This window comes from Gordionus sp. m RMFG-2023, chromosome 4, assembly GCF_954871325.1.
Source record: "Gordionus sp. m RMFG-2023 chromosome 4, tfGorSpeb1-WG-v2, whole genome shotgun sequence".
NCBI classification, from domain to species: domain Eukaryota; kingdom Metazoa; phylum Nematomorpha; class Gordioida; order Chordodea; family Parachordodidae; genus Gordionus; species Gordionus sp. m RMFG-2023.
Genome location: NC_088778.1, coordinates 8,271,228 through 8,291,698, shown reverse-complemented (window position 1 = coordinate 8,291,698; position 20,471 = coordinate 8,271,228). Strand labels below are relative to the sequence as shown.

At 27.3% G+C, this 20,471-nt stretch overlaps 1 protein-coding gene across 1 annotated transcript in view; it reads right to left on the bottom strand.

Moving 5' to 3' along the window:
• LOC135928589 (mediator of RNA polymerase II transcription subunit 17-like) overlaps positions 1-10,316 on the bottom strand; it is a 36,178-nt gene extending 25,862 nt beyond the window's left edge. Inside the window, exons 1-10 of the mRNA XM_065465045.1 lie at positions 10,219-10,316; positions 10,025-10,171; positions 9,850-9,985; positions 9,432-9,621; positions 9,249-9,383; positions 7,056-7,192; positions 5,368-5,442; positions 3,087-3,173; positions 2,554-2,797; positions 1,149-1,430 (exon numbers count right to left, since the gene is read on the bottom strand). Of these exons, the coding sequence (XP_065321117.1) occupies positions 1,149-1,430; positions 2,554-2,797; positions 3,087-3,173; positions 5,368-5,442; positions 7,056-7,192; positions 9,249-9,383; positions 9,432-9,621; positions 9,850-9,985; positions 10,025-10,171; positions 10,219-10,316 (1,531 nt within the window). The remainder of the gene's footprint in view (positions 1-1,148; positions 1,431-2,553; positions 2,798-3,086; positions 3,174-5,367; positions 5,443-7,055; positions 7,193-9,248; positions 9,384-9,431; positions 9,622-9,849; positions 9,986-10,024; positions 10,172-10,218) is intronic.
• Positions 10,317-20,471: the final 10,155 nt, after the last annotated feature.

The window sequence follows — 20,471 nt, the reverse complement described above, 5'->3', positions numbered from 1 at the left end:
TAGAGGTGTAACCCATACAGTTAATTATGAGTTTGACCTGATTTTATCGATATAACCCATCCAAAAGGCAAAATGGGATCTTTCCAATTATTTTTTTAAATTTCTGTGATCCAGTATTAACGTGGGTTCTAAATGAGTTCTAGTTTTGAAGTCTTCCGAAGGTTTAGATTATGGTTCCATGCCATTAAAACAACGAAAAAAAAGTCTAAAATGAATCGCAACATTTTGAACAATATATATTACTGTTATTATACTTATATAGAGGGATATACCGATAATATCGGATCGGATAGGGCCCATATTTCACTCTAAAATATCGGTTATCGGCAAATATTATAAAATTTTCCGATCCGATAAAAAATGGCGTTTTTAACAAAATAAAATATTATAAAATTTTTAAAAAACCATTTATTTTTATAAATAAAATCGAAATCAATAGTTAATAAATATACCATATTGTTATTTTTTTTCGCATTCTGTTTATAAAGTGTGCAATAATCTCTTCAGAATCTGCTTTTAGTGAAGCTAGTGATATTTATAGTCCCCATCACCGCAGACTGATCTCTGATAAACTGGAAATGGTATTTCTAAAAAGAAATCTTCGATATATTAATTTTAAATATTAATTTATATTTCAAATTTTATAATAAATAAGTGATTTTTCAATAAAATTTTTTTATATATTTTTAGAATTGCAATTGAATTGAATATAAAACTATAAATCATCATTATAATTAAATTATAGATGTTATACCAATAAAAAGTATATTAAAAATTAAAACCATTGTTATCTTTACAGAATACAAAATTAGATAAGATATCGGATCGGTAATCGGTCGATATCAATTTCGAATCAGCCTTTAAAAAGTGGTATCGGTACACCCCTACCTATATATTTGTTAGAACTTATGGATCCGGTTATTAAAAATTATAAAACAGTTCCTATTCCTATAAATTTTAAGAAGGGATTCAAGGGTTTTGTACCTAAAACTATCCTTGTTCCAAAGGTTCTATTTCTAGATTCTTCAAATAACATTGCATCATAAATATATTTTATATAAAAAAATATTAGCTGTTTTATACATTTTGGATGGTACTCGATTAAAAGAATATAAGAAACATTTTTATAGCGAAAAAATGAATGGTACCTTTATTAAAGGTGGGTTCCTTATTTGTAGGTGGAGTGCTAGGCATAGTAGAACTTAATTCGTCATCGATCAAGTTTTGTCCCAAGTAATCTTCGAGCAAAGAATGCCCGGTAGTGGACTTCGTGGGAATATTAAGATTTTGATCTTGGTTTGGATTGTTGGAATTTAAATGTGAATCTATTAACGTCGTTTGTTGCATCGTATTGGAGACTTCCTTATCGAGGCATTCCTCAATCTCGTCAATGTTGTAATTAGTAGTTGGACAAGGGAAATTATCGAAATCTAAATTTTTTGATGTGAATAAAAGGTATATTTCGTTTATTCCTATCTTAAGATGGATGGGTTAAGGGATATGGACGACAAAAAAGAAATTTAGCACTAGAGTGTTGAATATAATTTTTTTTAAAAAAGAGTGAAAAAAAAAAGAAAATTCATTAATTAAACGTCAGGAAATTATTTATTGATAGACTCGCGTTAACGAAATTAAACGTAAAATAGTCGGGAAAAAAATTTACAAATAAAAATGAAACACATGAATATTATTTATTATAATTGGATTAAATAAAATATGTTTCTTAATGTATTTCTATCCTTTAAAAAGCAAGTTATTTCTATAAAATATCATAATTAGGGTGGTGCAAAATGAAGGTAACGATACAATATTAAATATCGGATCGGGGTCGATATTTTCCATTTTAAAGGAAAATTTGATTGGCCAAATATTTAAAAAACTCGTATCGGATATTATCATTGTTTTTGGGTTATTTTATGATTGCAATTTTATATAAATTTTAATAATTAATAATAAATGAATAAACAATTTATATGTTATGATCAACTATTGCTAAACGGCTCGATTTGAGCCGATTTTTAAAAACGTCTAACTCAATTATTATTCAGAAAAGTTTTCCGCAAGCCTGAAGATTCTGCTCATAAGTGGCACAAAGGTTTGGGGATCTAACGAAATCTCTAGACTTAGGCAATATATTTCTAGTTAAAATATTAAGTTAGCCATGCTTAAATCAAGCCGTTTAACAACATTAATTGGGGAATAAAAAAAATACACTTTATCATTCTTAATGAAAGATCCACCAAATATCGTTTTACTCTTAGCCATGAGAAACATAAAGTATCAGTTTTTATTGTTTTATATTATAACCATTACAATATTTCGTTTTTTTTGCATAGAAATTATTAATTTTTTTATGACATTGGTTGGAAAATATATGGTAAATAAATAATTTAGATTATCGAATTGGTTTTTTGTGTGAATACCGGAAAATTATGGGATCGGCACAATCCTAAAATATAATAATTATAAAATTTCTAATACGAAAATCGAAATTATTTCACAAAAGCTAACTAATTTTTTTTTTAATTTAGAAAAAAAATTGCTTTCTAAGACCTTGATAAGAATCGTTGCAAAAGGTCTGAAATTCGTCTGTTCTCAAAGCCAGAGGCCCACTTAACCTTTTCCGGAAGTTGTCATGCAAGGATGCGCAAACGGGATTAGGAGGATCTATCCTGATAAATCTTCTATGTTGCAGACATAATGAATGGTGCAAAGAAAGCCCTATCAGGTCCATATAATCATATAAAGATTTTGGAATTTCTGACGTTTCTAACTTTTCCTCGAGAACGTTGGGAAGCTTTAATACATTTTTTTTTAAATTAAATAGGAAAAAAATGGGATTTTATAAACAAGGAAAGAAAAAAGATTATTTTAAAACCACAATGAACTATAAAGATACCGTATATGGCGTAGGTCAACATATAAGGATTTACTAAACTCCTAAATTTTATTAAAAATGCAATGACACTCATTTTTAATATATGTTAACTTTAAAGGAATATATTTTAAAAAACTGATTAGGTATGTAGTAATTAGAGGCTAAAACATTTTCATCGATTTTATAGTTTTGATAATTATTCTAATACTTCTTCCATGTGTGGATCTTTTCGTGTGATTAAATCATCGGAATCGATATATTCCAAGGATACTATAAGGTGTACATCAGGAAAAAGCTTATTTATTTTTTTTAAATTTCATTTTATATTTTATTACAAAAACATAATAATTAAAATTATCATCCAAAAGTAGGGATGTGACGATATTTAGCATTTTCAAATAATTACGATTCGATCCAATATTTTTCTATTGTTTGGGGATATTTTATGATCGTATATATAATTATATAATATTGTTTTTATTTTATAACATAATGAATGATAAATTAATCAAAGGAAATTTTGTTAATTACTTAAGCTTATTGATTTTGCCCATAGAAGGCAGAAAAGTTTGGACTTCTATTAGCAAAAATTTGAGACTTAGGTAATAATATTTTGGCTAAAATCTTGATTTAGTCCTTTTTTAAAAAATCGGCGAAATGGAGCTGCTTAATAACACTACTTTCCCCCTATAAACATTACAGATATTTCAAATTAGATTATTAACTTTTGGAGAATATAAAAAATACACTGTGAAAAAAAGTTGGTATTTTTAAAATTGAAAGTTCAAAGATAGATGTTAAATAAAAATTAGTATAAATATCGGACGTTTTTTAGGTAAAAAATTTGTGAATTGGTATAGCCCTTACCCAAAAAAATGAGAAGAAAAAAATTTGTTTTTTTGATAAAATTGTGTTTAATAAGTTGAGTCAATAAATGATTCCAAGCAAAAAAGAAGGAAATATATTTTAAATCGATAGTAGAGCTAAATATATTATACCCATTAAGAGGGAATCTAAACTCAGGTTTTTATGGACTTGGGCAATCAGAACAGATTTTAAATGTGATAATTTATCTTGGTCATTACTAGTGATGTTAAGTTACCTGTAACTAGTTACATTTTGGCTAAAAAATAACTGTAACTAGTTATATTTTTAAAATTGTAACTAGTAACTGTAACTAGTTATAATTTTTGAAATGTAACTGCCAAAAGTAACTAGTTACTTTTAAAGATATATTCAAATAATTAATTTTATTTTTAATATGTTGTGATATATTAATTTTAAATTAAATTTATTTTTAAAATTAAATTTATTAATTTTAAATTTTGTGAAAATGTCTGATTGTTATAATTTCCCGTTCAAATTGATTTTCTTTTCTTAAATTGTTACATTGCTGCTGGGCTTCATAATTTTGTAAGCAAATTCAAGTAATTTAATAAATTTTAATATTATATTTATTTACAAATGTAGCACAATATATTTTTTTCCGTCAAGTAACAAGCATTGGAACTTCATATCATACGTAATAAAAAAAATTTTAATTTAGTATAAGGAAAAACAAAGACAGATTATTTTAGAATTTAATATTAAATTATTAATCATTACTTACAAGAACCAATCATGTTATAGGTTTAATAATCTTTATGATAATGACAACATCATTGCTGCAATTCTTCACCCTTTATTTAAAACTGACTGGCCTTGGATTAGGCAAGAAAGGAATAAGGCAAAAAAGGAGGAAATTTTAAATTTAATAAATACCTTAATACCTCAAAGTGAATCCCAGACGAATGAATCATGCTCAAAACCAACATCACTTGATGTAGTTGGATTTTTTGACCTAAAGCGCTAAAATATTCTGGATAATGAACTTATAGAAAATTTTATCAAATCTAATAACAATACTTTTTCTTTATATAACGATTTTCCAAAGTTAAAATTACTCTTTATTAAATATAATGTTGTTCTAACATCAAGTGCTCCCGTAGAGTGCTTGTTCAGTCTAGGTAAGCTCATTTTTGGAGATAAACAAGCACGTCTCCTAGATAATAACTTTGAAATTAAATTGTTAAAAGCAAATAAACATTTATTAGATTCTAATTTTTATGAAAAATAAATTTTTTTTTCAATGCAAATATATATTTTTATATTCGATGTAAATATTCAATTTTGCGATATTTTTTTATATAAATAAATTGTATATTATTTTAAATAACTGATTATACTTTGTTTATCCTAATTTTTTTTATATTAAATAAATGCATTCAATAAATAAATAATGCGCATATGAATGATGTATAAAGTAACTAGTTACTTTTGAAAATAATTGTAACTAATAACTAGTTACTTTTGTAAAAATGTAACTAGTAACTGTAACTAGTTATGTTTCAAAAGTAACTTTTAACATCACTAGTCATTACTAACTCATTTTTTTTAATGACACTAAAACAAGGCTTAAGAAATTGATAATTTAATAAAAATGTCATTACTGTCAGAGTTATGGTATTTCCTATCACATTATGAGGGAGGAATGAGGTTTCATCTTCTAAGGCTTCTTTAACTAGCTTTGGTAAAAAAAATTAAAACATATGTAAATAAATAATGATGAGGATTAAAAATGTAAAATGCACAATATAATGGGCTACATTTTATAAACATTTATTTATTATTTAACACATTTTTCTTAAACACACCTAATTATGCCTTTTTAAAAGAAAAGAAAGTTTATTAATATTAATATTGTTTAGAATGAATATAACTACTAACTAAACTAAATGATTTTTTTTTAAAGTATATTAATTTGGCTAAAATGCTGCTATGGTTGCATGATAAGAATTTATCATTTAAAAATAAGATGTTTCATTCTATTACTACCAAAGACGTAAAAAGCATCCGCTGTGGTAGGGCTCAGGACAAAGAATTCCGATTTCCAAATTATTGTTAAGGATCTCATAAGAAATTTTGATTTTATGACAGGAGGGGGGGGGGGGGGTGGTTGACACTTCTAATAATTGTTTTGTAAATAATAAACTAAACAATTTTATTGTAAAAATAAAAATATAGTTGAAGGAGTCATGGATTTCAAAAAAGTAAATTATTTTAAAAATATTTTCTAACTCAAGTCGATTTTGATAAGAAATTATATCAATGACTATCTCATAACCTTGGAAATCGTAATGTGGTAATAGATTTCATCAAAGTTCCTCCTATTGTTTTATGTAACATGTAAAATTTGATTTGATCATAGACAGAACAAACTAAAATTATATATTTTGAAAATGTAATGAAGTGCTCTATTAATAACTTTGTAAAGTTTGATTTTTTATTATAGTTGGTGGCATTTGTTTTGTTTCTAATAGAGATTCCAAGTTTTCAAGAAAATCAATGGCTTTGTTTCTTAATCAAGTCAAATAGAATGAAAACTATTTTTCATCATCTAAATTTTCTTTTTCCTCCAAATCTGCTTTTTGATTCTATCCTAAAATATAGCTGCAGTATAATATAAATTAGGGCTGTGCCGATCTACATATTTTTCACCGATCTGATTTGTTTTCCGATACTGGTTTAAAACCGATCTGATATTTATATTGATTTTTCACCACCACCCTTTGAACCAAATGTAATTAAGAAATCAATATTTTTAATTTTTTTTATTTCTACAATTAAGACTATAATTAAAAAAATATATTATAATAATGTAAAATAAATATACATAACATAAAATAAAATAAGAAAAAAAGAAAAATAAAAAGATCGGATCTGGTTTTATAGGTATCGGACCGATCCGATATTTCGGAAAAAGTAAAATATCGGTTCGATCCGATATTTAATATCGGCACAACTCTATATATAATATAAATTTTATAATGTGTTATATTAAAATTATGATATAACTACTTGATAATAATAAATTTGTCATGCTGAAAAAATTTCTCTTAAGTAAATTTTTTTTGGGGAGATTAGCATCTTCTCTAACAATGTGCCTGTAATAAAATGAACATCTTATTATTTTAAAATGATAAGTTCAAGTGTAATAAACCAAATTTTTATAATAATGTATAAAAAAGATTTTTATAAAATTTAATATAATAAATTTATTTAAATAGTATGGTTTAAAATATAATAACATTTTAAATGATTAATCAACCATATCATATTTATTTATTTTTGAAATAACTGTAAATAGAATTTCTTTGCAGAAAAGAGAATTTTGAGCTTCTTCCAATTTCTTATTTAGCAGATAATTATGGACTTGACTATAACTTCTGAGGGAACTGGCATTTAACTTGTTAGAACTTGAATAAATTTTTCCATCTTAACAAGGAAATGTGAAATTTAAAAATAAAATGTAAATTATATTAAACATAAAAAACCAAATTAAACTTGACCTTATATTGATATGTTAATATATATCAGAGACCTGCAGAGGTACCATTTGCACGGCCTGGCCCGGTTCGGTATTAAATTTTTTAGGCCCGGCCCAGATATTTTTTAAAAAAACTTTTTACGGCCCGGCCCGCATTTAAAAAATTAAGGCCCGGCCCGGATATTTTTTAAAAAAAAATTTCAGGCCCGGCTCGGAATTTTTTTAAATTATATTCGACCTGGTATATACAAAAATTCACCTTTTTACCATATTTTTCAGTGAGTATTATCGCTTATTATTTAAAAAATACATGTGAATTTATAAAAATTATAAAACTGTTATTTATAAAAATGGATATTTTGAGCATATACTATATTTTATATTGCATTTATAAAAATAAAACTAATATTCATAAAAATGGTAATAATATTTTAAGCATATACTATATTTTATATTGCATTTAAAAAAAATAAAACTAATATTTAATTTATAAAAATGGAAAATATTTTGAGAATATAATATATTGTATTTAATTGACTATTTAATTTATAAAATAAAAATAAATCGCTATTTAAAAAAATGCATGTATAATAAATAGTATTTTGAAAATATAATCTAATTGCACAATATTAATATAATTTATTTTATAATATAAATTTTTAACAAAAGAAGATAATTGTATTATATAATATTGTAAAAAAGAATAATGAAAAATGTTGGATTAAAAACTTTCATGACTCAAGGTAAATATAATAAATGCAATAAATATTTGACAGTTTGCAAAGTAAAAAACCAGCATGATTGACGAAACCCTATACTCAAGAAAGATATTAAAAATTCACAAATTATCATGAAGAAAGAGAAGCATATCTACCTTTTCAGGTTGAAGATTACTTCTTCTTTCTTCAAGAATTCTTCCAGTAGTGGAAAAATTCCGCTCACAGCTTGCACTTGAAGCAGGAATTGCCAATTTTGCTAAAATTGGAAATTCGCTTTGATGAGCCGCCCACCACTCTAACAAATTATCCACCTTAAATGTTTCATCTATTTTTTTATTTATGTAATTATAATATTCATCATTGGGTATTGACATATTACCAGAATTACCATCGCCCCATTTGTCATAAAACGATTCAGTTTGTTTAACAACAGTCGTAATTTGACTGGTCGATGGTATTTCATTTACTTCCTAAGCCTCTTGTAATTTAATATAATCTTTTATATAGTTTTCCGTCATCTTGCGATCTGTCCTTGACTACATACGTAATTCCTTGAATTTGGGACAGAGAAAAAGAGAAATAAAATGATACTTGTGTAAAACAAATTTTTCAATTAAAAAATGCTTTATATTAAGTAAAATCAATTTTATTTCTCCTTTTTCGCTTTGAAAGGTATTACAAACTTCAAGAAGTGATATTCCTTTATTTGATTGTTTTGGTAAAATATATTCTAAAAATTTAGATATGTATTATAAAAAAATATATTAATAATATTAGAATATTGGGGCTTATTTAAGATATTCCTTTATTTGATTGTTTTGGTAAAATATGTTGTAAAAATTTAGATATGAATTATAAAAAAATATATTAATACTTTGAATAAATTTGCAGGAAATTAATAATTAGATCGATCTGTGGGTGTTAGGTAGTGTTAACCATCACCCAATATATTATTTTAATCATAACTGTAATATAATATAATCTTATAACCATTAACTCATAATGTAAAAATTTTTATAAAAAATATTAAGGCCCGGCCCGGGTTTAACAATCTTAGGCCCGGCCCGGATATTTTTAAAAAAAATTTTCTTAGGCCCGGCCCGGATATGTTTAAAAAAATTTTTTTTAGGCCCGGCTAGGGTATATTTAAAAAATTTAAAATACGGCCGGGCCGGGTTTAGGGCCAGGCCTGCAGGTCTCTGATATATATATTTATGTGTATTTGATATAAAGCATTAACTAATTTTATTTATCAACATTAATGCTAAGCAAATATGGAGCTAACCTCTATGGATGCTAATTTTGATATAGGCTTCATTTTTAAGTTGCTGTGGCAATATAATTTTTAAGGTAGAAGATGAATCTATTTTAGAATTCTTGCTGACTTCAAAATTGCCATTTTCATTGAATTGAGAACCAACTAAATATATTTATTTATAAAATCAATTTAAAACTAATAAATATAAACCTGATTTATAACTAATGTCCCCCAAAATCTTTTCCCCAACTTTTTTAAGCCTCCAAATTTGTCTTAAATTTAGAAGTTCTAAATGGAAATTTTTCTGAACTGTGGTTATGGGAGATAATAAAGGATTAGATAGGGTAGTTTTGATAGTCTCTGCACCATTTAATAGAATTGATGCTGCTTTTGATAAGGTCTAATTATATAAAATTAGTGCAGGTGAAAAATGGTGTTAGAAAAATTTTCTATTATATTTATTAAAAAAAATTAATTTTTTAAATAAAACATGTAGCTTCTACTTTATCTTATAAATTTTATTAAAATTATAAATAAACATATTTTTAAGTATGCTAATATAATTTCAAACTAAATGAATTATATAAAATACATTTAAATCATGCATCAATAATATCTTTTAATTAACTTTCTTTTTGCCTAGCAAAACATATGCAGGTTTATTATCTGGATTATCATTAGCAATAAAATCTAGAGCCAGATATTGTTGTTGTTTGGTTATTTTTAAAACATCTAATAAAACATTTATTTCCATTAATGCATTTCTATAAATTATTATTTAAAAAAAATATATATAAATAAACCTTAATTTTATTAAGCTTGGCTCGATAATAGAATTTTTGCTTAAAATATGTTTCTCAGATTTCGCTTCATTTTCAGCATTTCCAGAATTTTCTTCAAAATCTATCTTTTCGGATAGTTCATTTATATATTCATTAAAAGATAATGGTCTTTATATATAATTCTATAAAAATTTAATCCAAATTATTTTAAAAACTTTTTATAAATTTCAGTTCCATCATAGAGTATTTCTTCAATTTTATAATCATTTACAGGTTCTATGCCTATTAAAATATCCTCACTTAAATTTTCCATTTTTCAAAATTTTGAATATTCATGAACCAATGACCGCGTTATATTGAAAATATGGTAAATATATTCGACATTTATGATATGACGAGAGGATATATAAAAAATTATGTTAATATTAACTTATTATTTTAATTGCCAAATAAGATTTATATATTATCTAATTTTGTATATATTAATAAATTTTTAATATAGTGGATTAATCTTATTATTTTTTTTGCAGAAGTATTTGTAAGATTGTTTTTTTTTTAAAGGTATAAACTTTTTATTAAGAACTTTATAATATTTAATACATTGAACGTTAAAAGTAAAACATATATACGTAATTTAAAAAAATATATATTAAAAATGTCATCTAAACTATTTATATAAAATCTATATAAAAAACTGTATAATAAAAAAAATAAAATAATTAGAATGGTAAATTGTATGTTGGGTGGGAGGAGGTCAAGAAAGAGAGCCATGGATGGCAATGCAGTTAGATCTGCATATATCAATAGATATGCGCTGTCTGAGATGGAAGCCTTCCTGAGGGTCACCAGTGATGGCGCGGATTTTTTTACAGAGGGTTTTGAAGAAGGTTAGGGCATGATTGCCAAAAGACCCGGTTGTGTCGGATACGATTGGTATGAGATTGCAATTTGTTAGGGAAGTGTATTTATTAATTTTCGAGTTTTCAGCTCGCATGAATGAGTTCTTATTAAAGGAGGGAGCAAATCGGTCGATGCAGGTATAGTCCCATGCTAATGGAATTCCATTACTCCATGGTATTACTGTCAGCCCATCTGGACGTATATTATTCTCGGTTGAGAAGCCACAGGGTTCGAGAGTTTCTGGAATTTGAGCTGAGCGTAGAGCACGGAGAATGGTGCCGTTAACTGCACTGTGTCGAGAATGTCTACCTTTAGAGAATCGACAATGAAGAGGATGGTGTCCAAAACAATCAACGGGTTGAAAACATAATGTACATGTGGAGTTGGCCAGTATATTACAACCAAGACGGAGACCTATTGCTATGCGTAATTCTTCGTTTGTTAAGAGAAGTCCTAAGTTTGAGCTGGGCAAAGCTTCTAACCATTCATAGCCCGATAAGGAAGGCAAAAGTTGTGGAACTTGCAGTTGTGGGAGAGAGAGATGATCAACTGTTAAGGATTCATCAACTGTAATGGGAGATAATAAATGTGAAAGGATTGATGGGGATCCCTTAGAAGCAGCACTCGATATTAAATATTCAACGGAGTGGCGTATTAAGAAAAGATCCCAGTCATGTTGCTTTCGTGATGTGGGGATTGGAGCGGAGAAGGAATTCTCTTTCCAGATTGCTAGGGCGAGGAGAAAGTGGGGGTCTGTGCGATTATTGTTAAGTGATAGCATAATTAAGCGGGAGCTTGATTCTGAGGCTAAAAAAGCAGAAAGGCTGAGTGACACGAGATATTAAGTTATTTTGCAGGTATATCAAATACACATATTTGGAACTTATTTAGATTAATCATTATTTTGTTGAGTTATATTTTATTTTTGGATTACTTTTTATACTTTCTGCCAGATACCACAAAGAAATAAATAAGTAACACTTAAAATATGAAATGGAAGATGGAGAATTTTGGTTGTCCTTTCTGTATCACATGATAAGATAGCATTATGGATTAAAATTCATATCAAGTCATCCATGAGAAGGAGAACCTGAGTATCACAATGTAGTTTGAAGAACGATGATTATGCCACGAGAATATTGTGAGGGGCTAGGTGCTGACTTCTACTTTGAATCTTGGTTAAGCTACCAGAAATTCAGCATAAAATAAAAGGATACATTTCCCATTTAATGGAATATCTGCATAACCAAAAACTGCAGAGGTTATAGTAGGATTTGATTATAATGGTTACTTTAAAAGTTCTTAAGTAAACTTTGTTAGGTTTTACATTAATTAGAACCACATATTGTCAAAAATTAACATCTCAAATTAAAAGATATTGAAATAGAAATGTGTTGTGTTTTCAAACGAAACTTGTTTATCATTTATATTTTTCTCTTTGTTTATACCATACTGGTATATTACCATTCACTTTTTTCTTTGTTCACCTATACCACCATGTTTTGATTTCATCCTCAAAACTGGTTCTAGCCAGTTTTCGAGATGAACATGGATGGAAATTAATAATTGTTTATTATCATTTAATTAAAAAAAAATGAGGACTATATAAGACTTCGGAAAAATAAATTGTATTCATTAAATATTTGATTTTAGTTTTTATTTTCTATGTCCGATGATTTGATGATTTGATGTAATAATTACTTTTGATTAACTATTAAAATAAATTCGTGTTACATTAATTTCTCGACTTCCCTGACGGGGAGACCCGTCTGTTCAACTACAACAAAATGTCTATATGCAATATGCAATTTCATGACATATGTATTTTTGGTAATCAACTTAATAAATTATTTACAGAAATAGAAGTAATAGTCCTGACAAAAACCTGGTTTTATTCGTTTTATTAAAAACCGCGAAATCAAGATCTTAAAAAAATATTATCATAGCCTATTTTTCATGTGGATAGTAAAAACTAGAAAGATTTGGCCCTCTTATGATCAAATCTCGAGATTTGAATATATTTTGGCTATGAGGACGACGTTAAAGCAAATTTTGTAAAAATAGTATTCACTTAGTATTAATGGGTTAAACTTAGCTGCCTTGAGGGGGGGGGGTGATAAAAAGTATAAAAATTGTATAAGATTATTTTTAAATTAAAGGTATTATCAATCCTAAGAAACGAATAAAATTCTCATTTCCGTCATTTTTGACGGGTTATCTACTATATTGAAATTAATATACAGTAATATCCATTAATATAAAAGTTATTCATTGCAATACATTCTCCAATCCTGTATAGCCCTTTGGATTTGCAAATTTGAAAGACAAAACAGGAAGCAAAAATTATTTTGTTTGATCGAATGAATGCTTTAAATTAATATTCTTTGATTTTTATTAAATTAGACAACTGTTAAAGATAAAAAAAAGTTTTTCTTTAAACCCCCTCTTTTATTATGTTAAAGATAAAAAAGTTTTTTTTATCCCCCTCTTTTGTTTATGTTAAAATTAATTAAAGTTTTTTTTACCCATCCCCTTTGTGTACCATAAAATGAAAGTTAAAAAATGTTTTTCTTTTTTTTGGTAATTTTTGTTTTAAGTTAAACACAGTGAGATTAACACATATGGCTTTTGTGTTTTCTCTCACTTTACTGGATTTCTTACTTTAGGAGTCCTCAGTAAGGTGATCCGAAAATATGAGTTAGACCGTTGGGTCCGGGAGACCACCCTGCATCCCAAGGTATATTTTGAGTTTCGGGAAGTTTAGGGGGGTAGGTTTTATCCCCAATTATGTACGATAAAACTAACACAACTCGATTCCACAAAAACGTTCTTTTTTTCACTTTGCGCCAATTTAATTTTAATTTATAATTGCGCCTTTTATTTTCCCTAAAAAAGGGACAAATTTTTTATAGTTTGAATATACTTTATTTTTTCCTGTAAAATAATTTTGAAAATCTTTATTAATCTTTTTTATGTTTAAAATAATGTTGAATTTTTTATAGTTTAGATATATCTGATTTTTCTTTTTGTAAAATAATTTCTTGATATTAATAAAACGATAAATTAAACAATAATGTCTACGACTCGTTCACAAAATACTTCATTGGCGCCCTGGTTGGGGCTCGAACCCAAGACCGTTAGGTATGAAGTATTTTGTGAACGAGTCGTAGACATTATTGTTTAATTTATCGTTTTATTAATATCAAGAAATTATTTTACAAAAAGAAAAATCAGATATATCTAAACTATAAAAAATTCAACATTATTTTAAACATAAAAAAGATTAATAAAGATTTTCAAAATAATTTTACAGGAAAAAATAAAGTATATCTAAACTATAATAGGGAAAATAAAAGGCGCAATTATAAATTAAAATTAAATTGGCGCAAAGTGAAAAAAAGAACGTTTTTGTGGAATCGAGTTGTGTTAGTTTTATCGTACATAATTGGGGATAAAACCTACCCCCTTAAACTTCCCGAAACTCAAAATATACCTTGGGATGCAGGGTGGTCTCCCGGACCCAACGGTCTAACTCATATTTTCGGATCACCTTACTGAGGACTCCTAAAGTAAGAAATCCAGTAAAGTGAGAGAAAACACAAAAGCCATATGTGTTAATCTCACTGTGTTTAACTTAAAACAAAAATTACCAAAAAAAAGAAAAACATTTTTTAACTTTCATTTTATGGTACACAAAGGAGATGGATAAAAAATACTTTAATTAATTTTAACATAAACAAAAGAGGGGGATAAAAAAACTTTAACATCTTACACATAATAAAAGAGGGGGATAAAAAAACTTTTTTATCTTTAACATAATAAAAGAGGGGGTTTAAAGAAAAACTTTTTTTTATCTTTAACACTCCCCCCCCCCTAAATAGGCCACGGGGAGGGGGGATGATCCCGGTCTCGACTTAGCTTAAAAATTTTAGAATTATTACGAGTTCCGAAAACCGTCCCAACAAAAAAAAACCAATTCCCACAATAAACAAAAATACGTAACTGAAATACTAAGAGTGACTAATAGAACGCCCTAGAAAGTATAACTGAATTATCATTATAAAACTAATTAACCCTCCTCCCCCCCTAAATAGGCAACGGGGAAAGAGGAATGATATATATTGACTGGAAAAAAAAATGAAAAAAAATATATTTATAGTTTATAAATTGAATATTCAGGGGATAGTTTATATTTGCAAAGAGGAGGGGAAAAAAAATATTGGTAATTAATTATTTGATTTATCGGGAAATCGTCTTTTTCGGATTTGCTTATCATAGAAGCTCTGTAATTCAAGTTTCGTTTTTCTTTGACATAACTCATTGCTAATGGTATTTTGCAGTGGTTGGCTTGCTTGGCTAGGTTGGATACATTCTGGTTGGTCTTCTGGTTTTACACGTACGTTAATGGGAATTGGAAGTTCTCTTAGTATATCGTCGGTAATATAGGGGATCTTTGAGATTAGTTTTGTAGTGTTCTTTTTTGTGAATATGTTTGATATAATTGAGGGAAAAATTTCTATTACATCCCTGCCTATAATAGGGTTGTAATCATTTTTGGTGATTACTATTGTTATGTTTGCCGATTGTTGGTTATGTATTATTTCGGTATTTATTGTGCCTACTATAGGAACCGGATGTTTTGAATACGAATTTAATTTTATGGTAGGTTTAGTTACATGAAGGTTTTTAAACTGGGCGTTATATAAATTCTCTCCTATGATGGTAATGGGTGAACCCGTATCAACCTCCATTATTATTGGAATTTTATTAATCTTTACGGAAGCTTGATAGGCTTCGGGTATGGTGTTTTCAATAATATTGTCGACGAGCAGGGATGTGGTGTTTGGAGGGGGGTCTTTTGTAGGGATAATTTCTATAGTTAAAGAATTTATCGAATGCTGAATTGAAGGATAGCTTTCAAGCTGTTCTATTGCATTTACCACATTGTTCGTTATCGCTTTCTTCGTTTCGGGTTGTAGGGCGGGTCTCATACAGTTTCGTTCTAAGTGACCTATTCGTCCACAATTGTAGCATTTGGGGGTTTGATATTGTTGCTGGTTATATGGGAGCCATTGAGAGGAATTGTTCGTGGGATATTGGTATTGTGGGGTTTGGTGATACGGGGGCACATAAGATGAATTGTTGGAGTGATTTGGGTATTGTTGTTGTTGGTTTTATTGAGTCCAATGCGATGAATTTTTGGTTGAATAATTGTCTCTATGGGTAGGTTGAGCGTTTGACTTGAATGTTAGGTGTGTATGAGTATCCTGACGTGGTGGAATATCATAATTTCCTCCGTCTGATGTTGACCAGGATTTAAGCTCCTCGGTTTTTGCTATTTCCACATATTCTTGGAACTGAGTAGGGGGTAGCAATAGTAACTTGCGTTTTATTACTGTTGAATAAACGCCAGACATAAATTGAGTAGCCATAAATAAATCGTGGCTCTCCTTTAAATCGCAATTGTGGGCGATTTCGACCAGGGCTTCCGCGTACTGGGTTATTGATTCGTGGAGATGTTGAGTTTATCATGAAATTATTTTACAAAAAGAAAAATCAGATATATCTAAACTATAAAAAAATCAACATTATTTTAAACATAAAAAGGATTAATAAAGATTTTCAAAATTATTTTACAGGAAAAAATAAAGTATATCTAAACTATAAAAAATTCGTCCCTTTTATAGGGAATATAAAAGGCGCAATTATAAATTAAAATTAAATTGGCGCAAAGTGAAAAAAAGAACGTTTCGTTTTCATTTCATTATTTTACTAATTTTTATTTTATATTTCAGAGAAATGAATCAATAAAATTCATAATATATTTTTATATTTTTATTTATTTATTTTTAATCATGAAACGAAGAACTTTATTCTTTATTATCATTGTTACATGTTCAAATATAGATAACATAATTGTTAGCTTTTTTTTGAAGAGATGATAACTTAGCTGTTATATTTCATAATAATAAACTTAACTTTTATTAAGTAGCGTGCCAAACTCTGGTTGTGTGCATATCATAGCATCATATTGTGTCATAGATACATTTTAAGCATTGATTACTTGATTGAGTTATTATTATTTTGTAATATTTTAACGTTTATTAGACTCCCCAACTCAATTTTTATTATATCATCTTTTTTAAACTTTTTATTTTAAATTTTCTAATTTTTATATCACAAATTTAATTTTTTTTTTTTTGAACTTTTTATTTAAAATTTTTGATAATAATGGTGTTTTGTTTATATAGCATGGATTCACATTCATAGAACTCGAATATTAGTAACAATTCAATCGAAAATTAAATTCTTTAAAAATATTTACAAAAATGAAAAAAGGTTATTAAAATTTAAAAAGGTGATTTATAAAAAATAAAATTTAAACAAAATAATTTGGAAAAATCACAAATAATATTTCTATCTTACGGAATCTAATAATTTTGTCAATTATATTCGTCAAATACATATCTAATAACAAATAATTGATTCCAATTTTTTAAGGGGGGTAGGGGGCAAGCATTTAAGGTAGGTAGCCTAGGGGTAGGGTAAATTTATTTGGGGGGGGGGGGGTATATATTGAAATTTTACCATTTATTTTCTATTAGATTATATTTATTAATTATAGAAAAGTAAATCCTTTGACCTTTTGTTTCCAAGTCAAATTATTACGCGAAGCCAAATTTTATAAAATTAGATATTTTCTAAATTTATTTCCTAAAGGACATTAAAAATAGGCAATATCGGAAGATATCTTGTTGCCTATAAAAAATATGTTACTTTTATAAATTGACATTAGAATTTTAAAGATCTCTATTAACAAACAATAATAAATATTGATAAAATTTACAAGAATAAAATAACAAGGTAATTTTTTGCTTTACCCCAAAATATGATGTCGTGCACTTGTGTCGTGTTATTGATTTTTATGATTTAAAAATAGATTTCTAATAGAAATAAGGAGGATTCTTGAAATTTCTTCATGAGGATACATTGCTTTACTTTTCTTTTTTTTAAACTAAAACAAACTAGATATGTTTACTTGTAATATCTCCTATAATATTTAAAATGTTGAAAATTTGAAGCATCGTTTTGGAAATTACCGTCTAGTGTTTTAAGCCAATATGTCTTCATTTTATCCCTAAAACCACTGTTAATATTGAAAATTTGCTTGAATCTAGTCGACATACGGTTTATATAATCTATTACCAGTATTCGTATTATCTTCAATCCACTTTTTCAAAAACCAATTATTATTAAACATGTAATCTATACTAATCAAAAATATTCCAGCTATTCTAATTAATTTTCCTGTCACGTGAACATCATCCATATACAAATAAGGTTGCGTAAAATAGGCTTTATATAATTTGAACGCCGTATGGGGAGTTAGTATTATCGCCATTCCCAAAATAATTTGCCAGAGTACTCCTTTTCCGTTGTGTTCCATTTCATTCTCTTTTCCCTGATTATATTAGAATTTATTTCACGTTACACAAGATTAAGTCCTTTATCTGACCTTCGATTTCGCCAAATAACCTTTGATACTCCATAGAAAGTTTTTCATCTAAAGGTAACATGGTTAGGTTAGGTATCTATTTTTTAGGCATTTGAAATCGAGATCATCGACAATTGTTTTATCTCCCGGGATCCCGCGATTGATGACCCAGTCCGCGATTTCCTGTCCGTGAGACGACCTATTTTTGAGAATACTCATAAATTGATGAAAAGATGTCCCGTGCTTGATGTATTCATACTCGATGAGAGCCTTTTGTTTGATTATGAAGGTAAAAGTTTGCTACGAGGTTTTAAGTGATCCACGTTTTCTATCCAATACGATCCATAGGATTTCTTAAAATTGTCTAACATACTGTAAGATGAAATATATCCAGATAAATATCGTCATTTATTTTGAGTACAAATTCGGCGTTGGGCAATAGAGGGAAGCCCATTTGAAGCCCATGGCCTTTTGATAAGAGTCAACAAAGGAAACTTGTACAATATCACCGTAAGTTTTGTTTTCGATCATGATTTGATTTTGTATGTGATCTATGGGAGTTGTTCCAACTATGAATACGATGTTTAAATTATCAATAAAATATTTTTTGATTGATCTCCAAGTTTCTCTGATTGATGCTCTGTGGTTATCGTGATCTAGAGATGTATGAACCACCACCATTAAAAATATTGATATAAACCATTGTGTAATTCAGTTGATAATGTGATTCGTAGCATGACATTTGTGGATTTGTGAGGAAATTAAAATCTGCAGGCAAGTCCAAAGTTCCATTTTTTTCAATGAAACTCCGTTTATCATGTTGTAATCTGATTTAAGTTTTTTTATACAGTCATCATCGGTTATAACGCTTTGTTCAGTATTCTCGGAATAATCATTCTTCAAGGATTTTATTTTCCAGTCCTTTATAATGAATTGATTTATGTGTAATAATATTTGAAAGATTACTATTATTAAAAAAAATAAAATGGTATTTTTGTTCATCCAAATCATGTTAAGGGCCTTTCTTCTTTCTAATCTAATTGTAAAAAAAAAATGAAGTAATCAAAATAATATGGGTGCGCCTTTATCGCATTGTCTTTTTTAAAAATTTTTCCCCCTTTATTTTTATTATAGTTTCGAATTTATCAAAAGAGAAAAAGAAAAAAAAATATTGATTATGCTTTAAAAATAAGAAAATTAATTATGAATAAATATCGAAACAATAAACAAAATTAATTCTCTATTTCGATTACCAAGAATAATAAAATATTTTAAACTCACGCTTTTAAACTATTACTATAGATCACATGAACTAACTAAATATTTTATATGGTATTAATAGAATTATTTAATCTAATTATTTAAATATTGAATCTTTATTTCTCATCTAGCAAGAAATAAAATGTAAAACTTCAGTTTTTTTAAAATTAATACATCTATTTAAAAATTCGACAATCATTTTTTTTAAATTTGAACATTTGAATGAAATTTCAAAATAATATCTTATTTTAAAATGCACAATCTAAACTGAGTCGAGGCTATCTATCAGTGGCGTATCTAAGATTTTCTTATGGGGGAGGGGTGGGGGGGGGGAATTTTGGGGGTCAAAAAAAATAGTCTATAAAATTTTGAAAAAAAATCAACTCATACCAGTCCAAAATTCAAAATTTAACATTAGGTCCACCCTGAATGTTCAAAAAAATTATATATATATGACAGGTTCGAATATGGTCTTTGATACTTAAATATTTAGTTTATTTTTTATCGTCATTACGATTTTTATTAGATATAAATAGGTTATTTCTATTTTGAATATTTTAATTTAGATATTACATTTATACATTGAATAAATATTTTAATAGATATTACATTTTATACATTGAATAAATATTTTAATTTAGGTACATTAAACATTAAAAAAATATTAATCTGCTAAAACAAATTTGAAAAAAAATATAATGTATTTTTAATTAAAATTAAATTTTTGTTGGCGCCATCTAGCGAGATATTAATTAACATTTATTTATGATGCTAGCTGATGGGTTCATGTCTAAATCGCATTAATTAAAATAG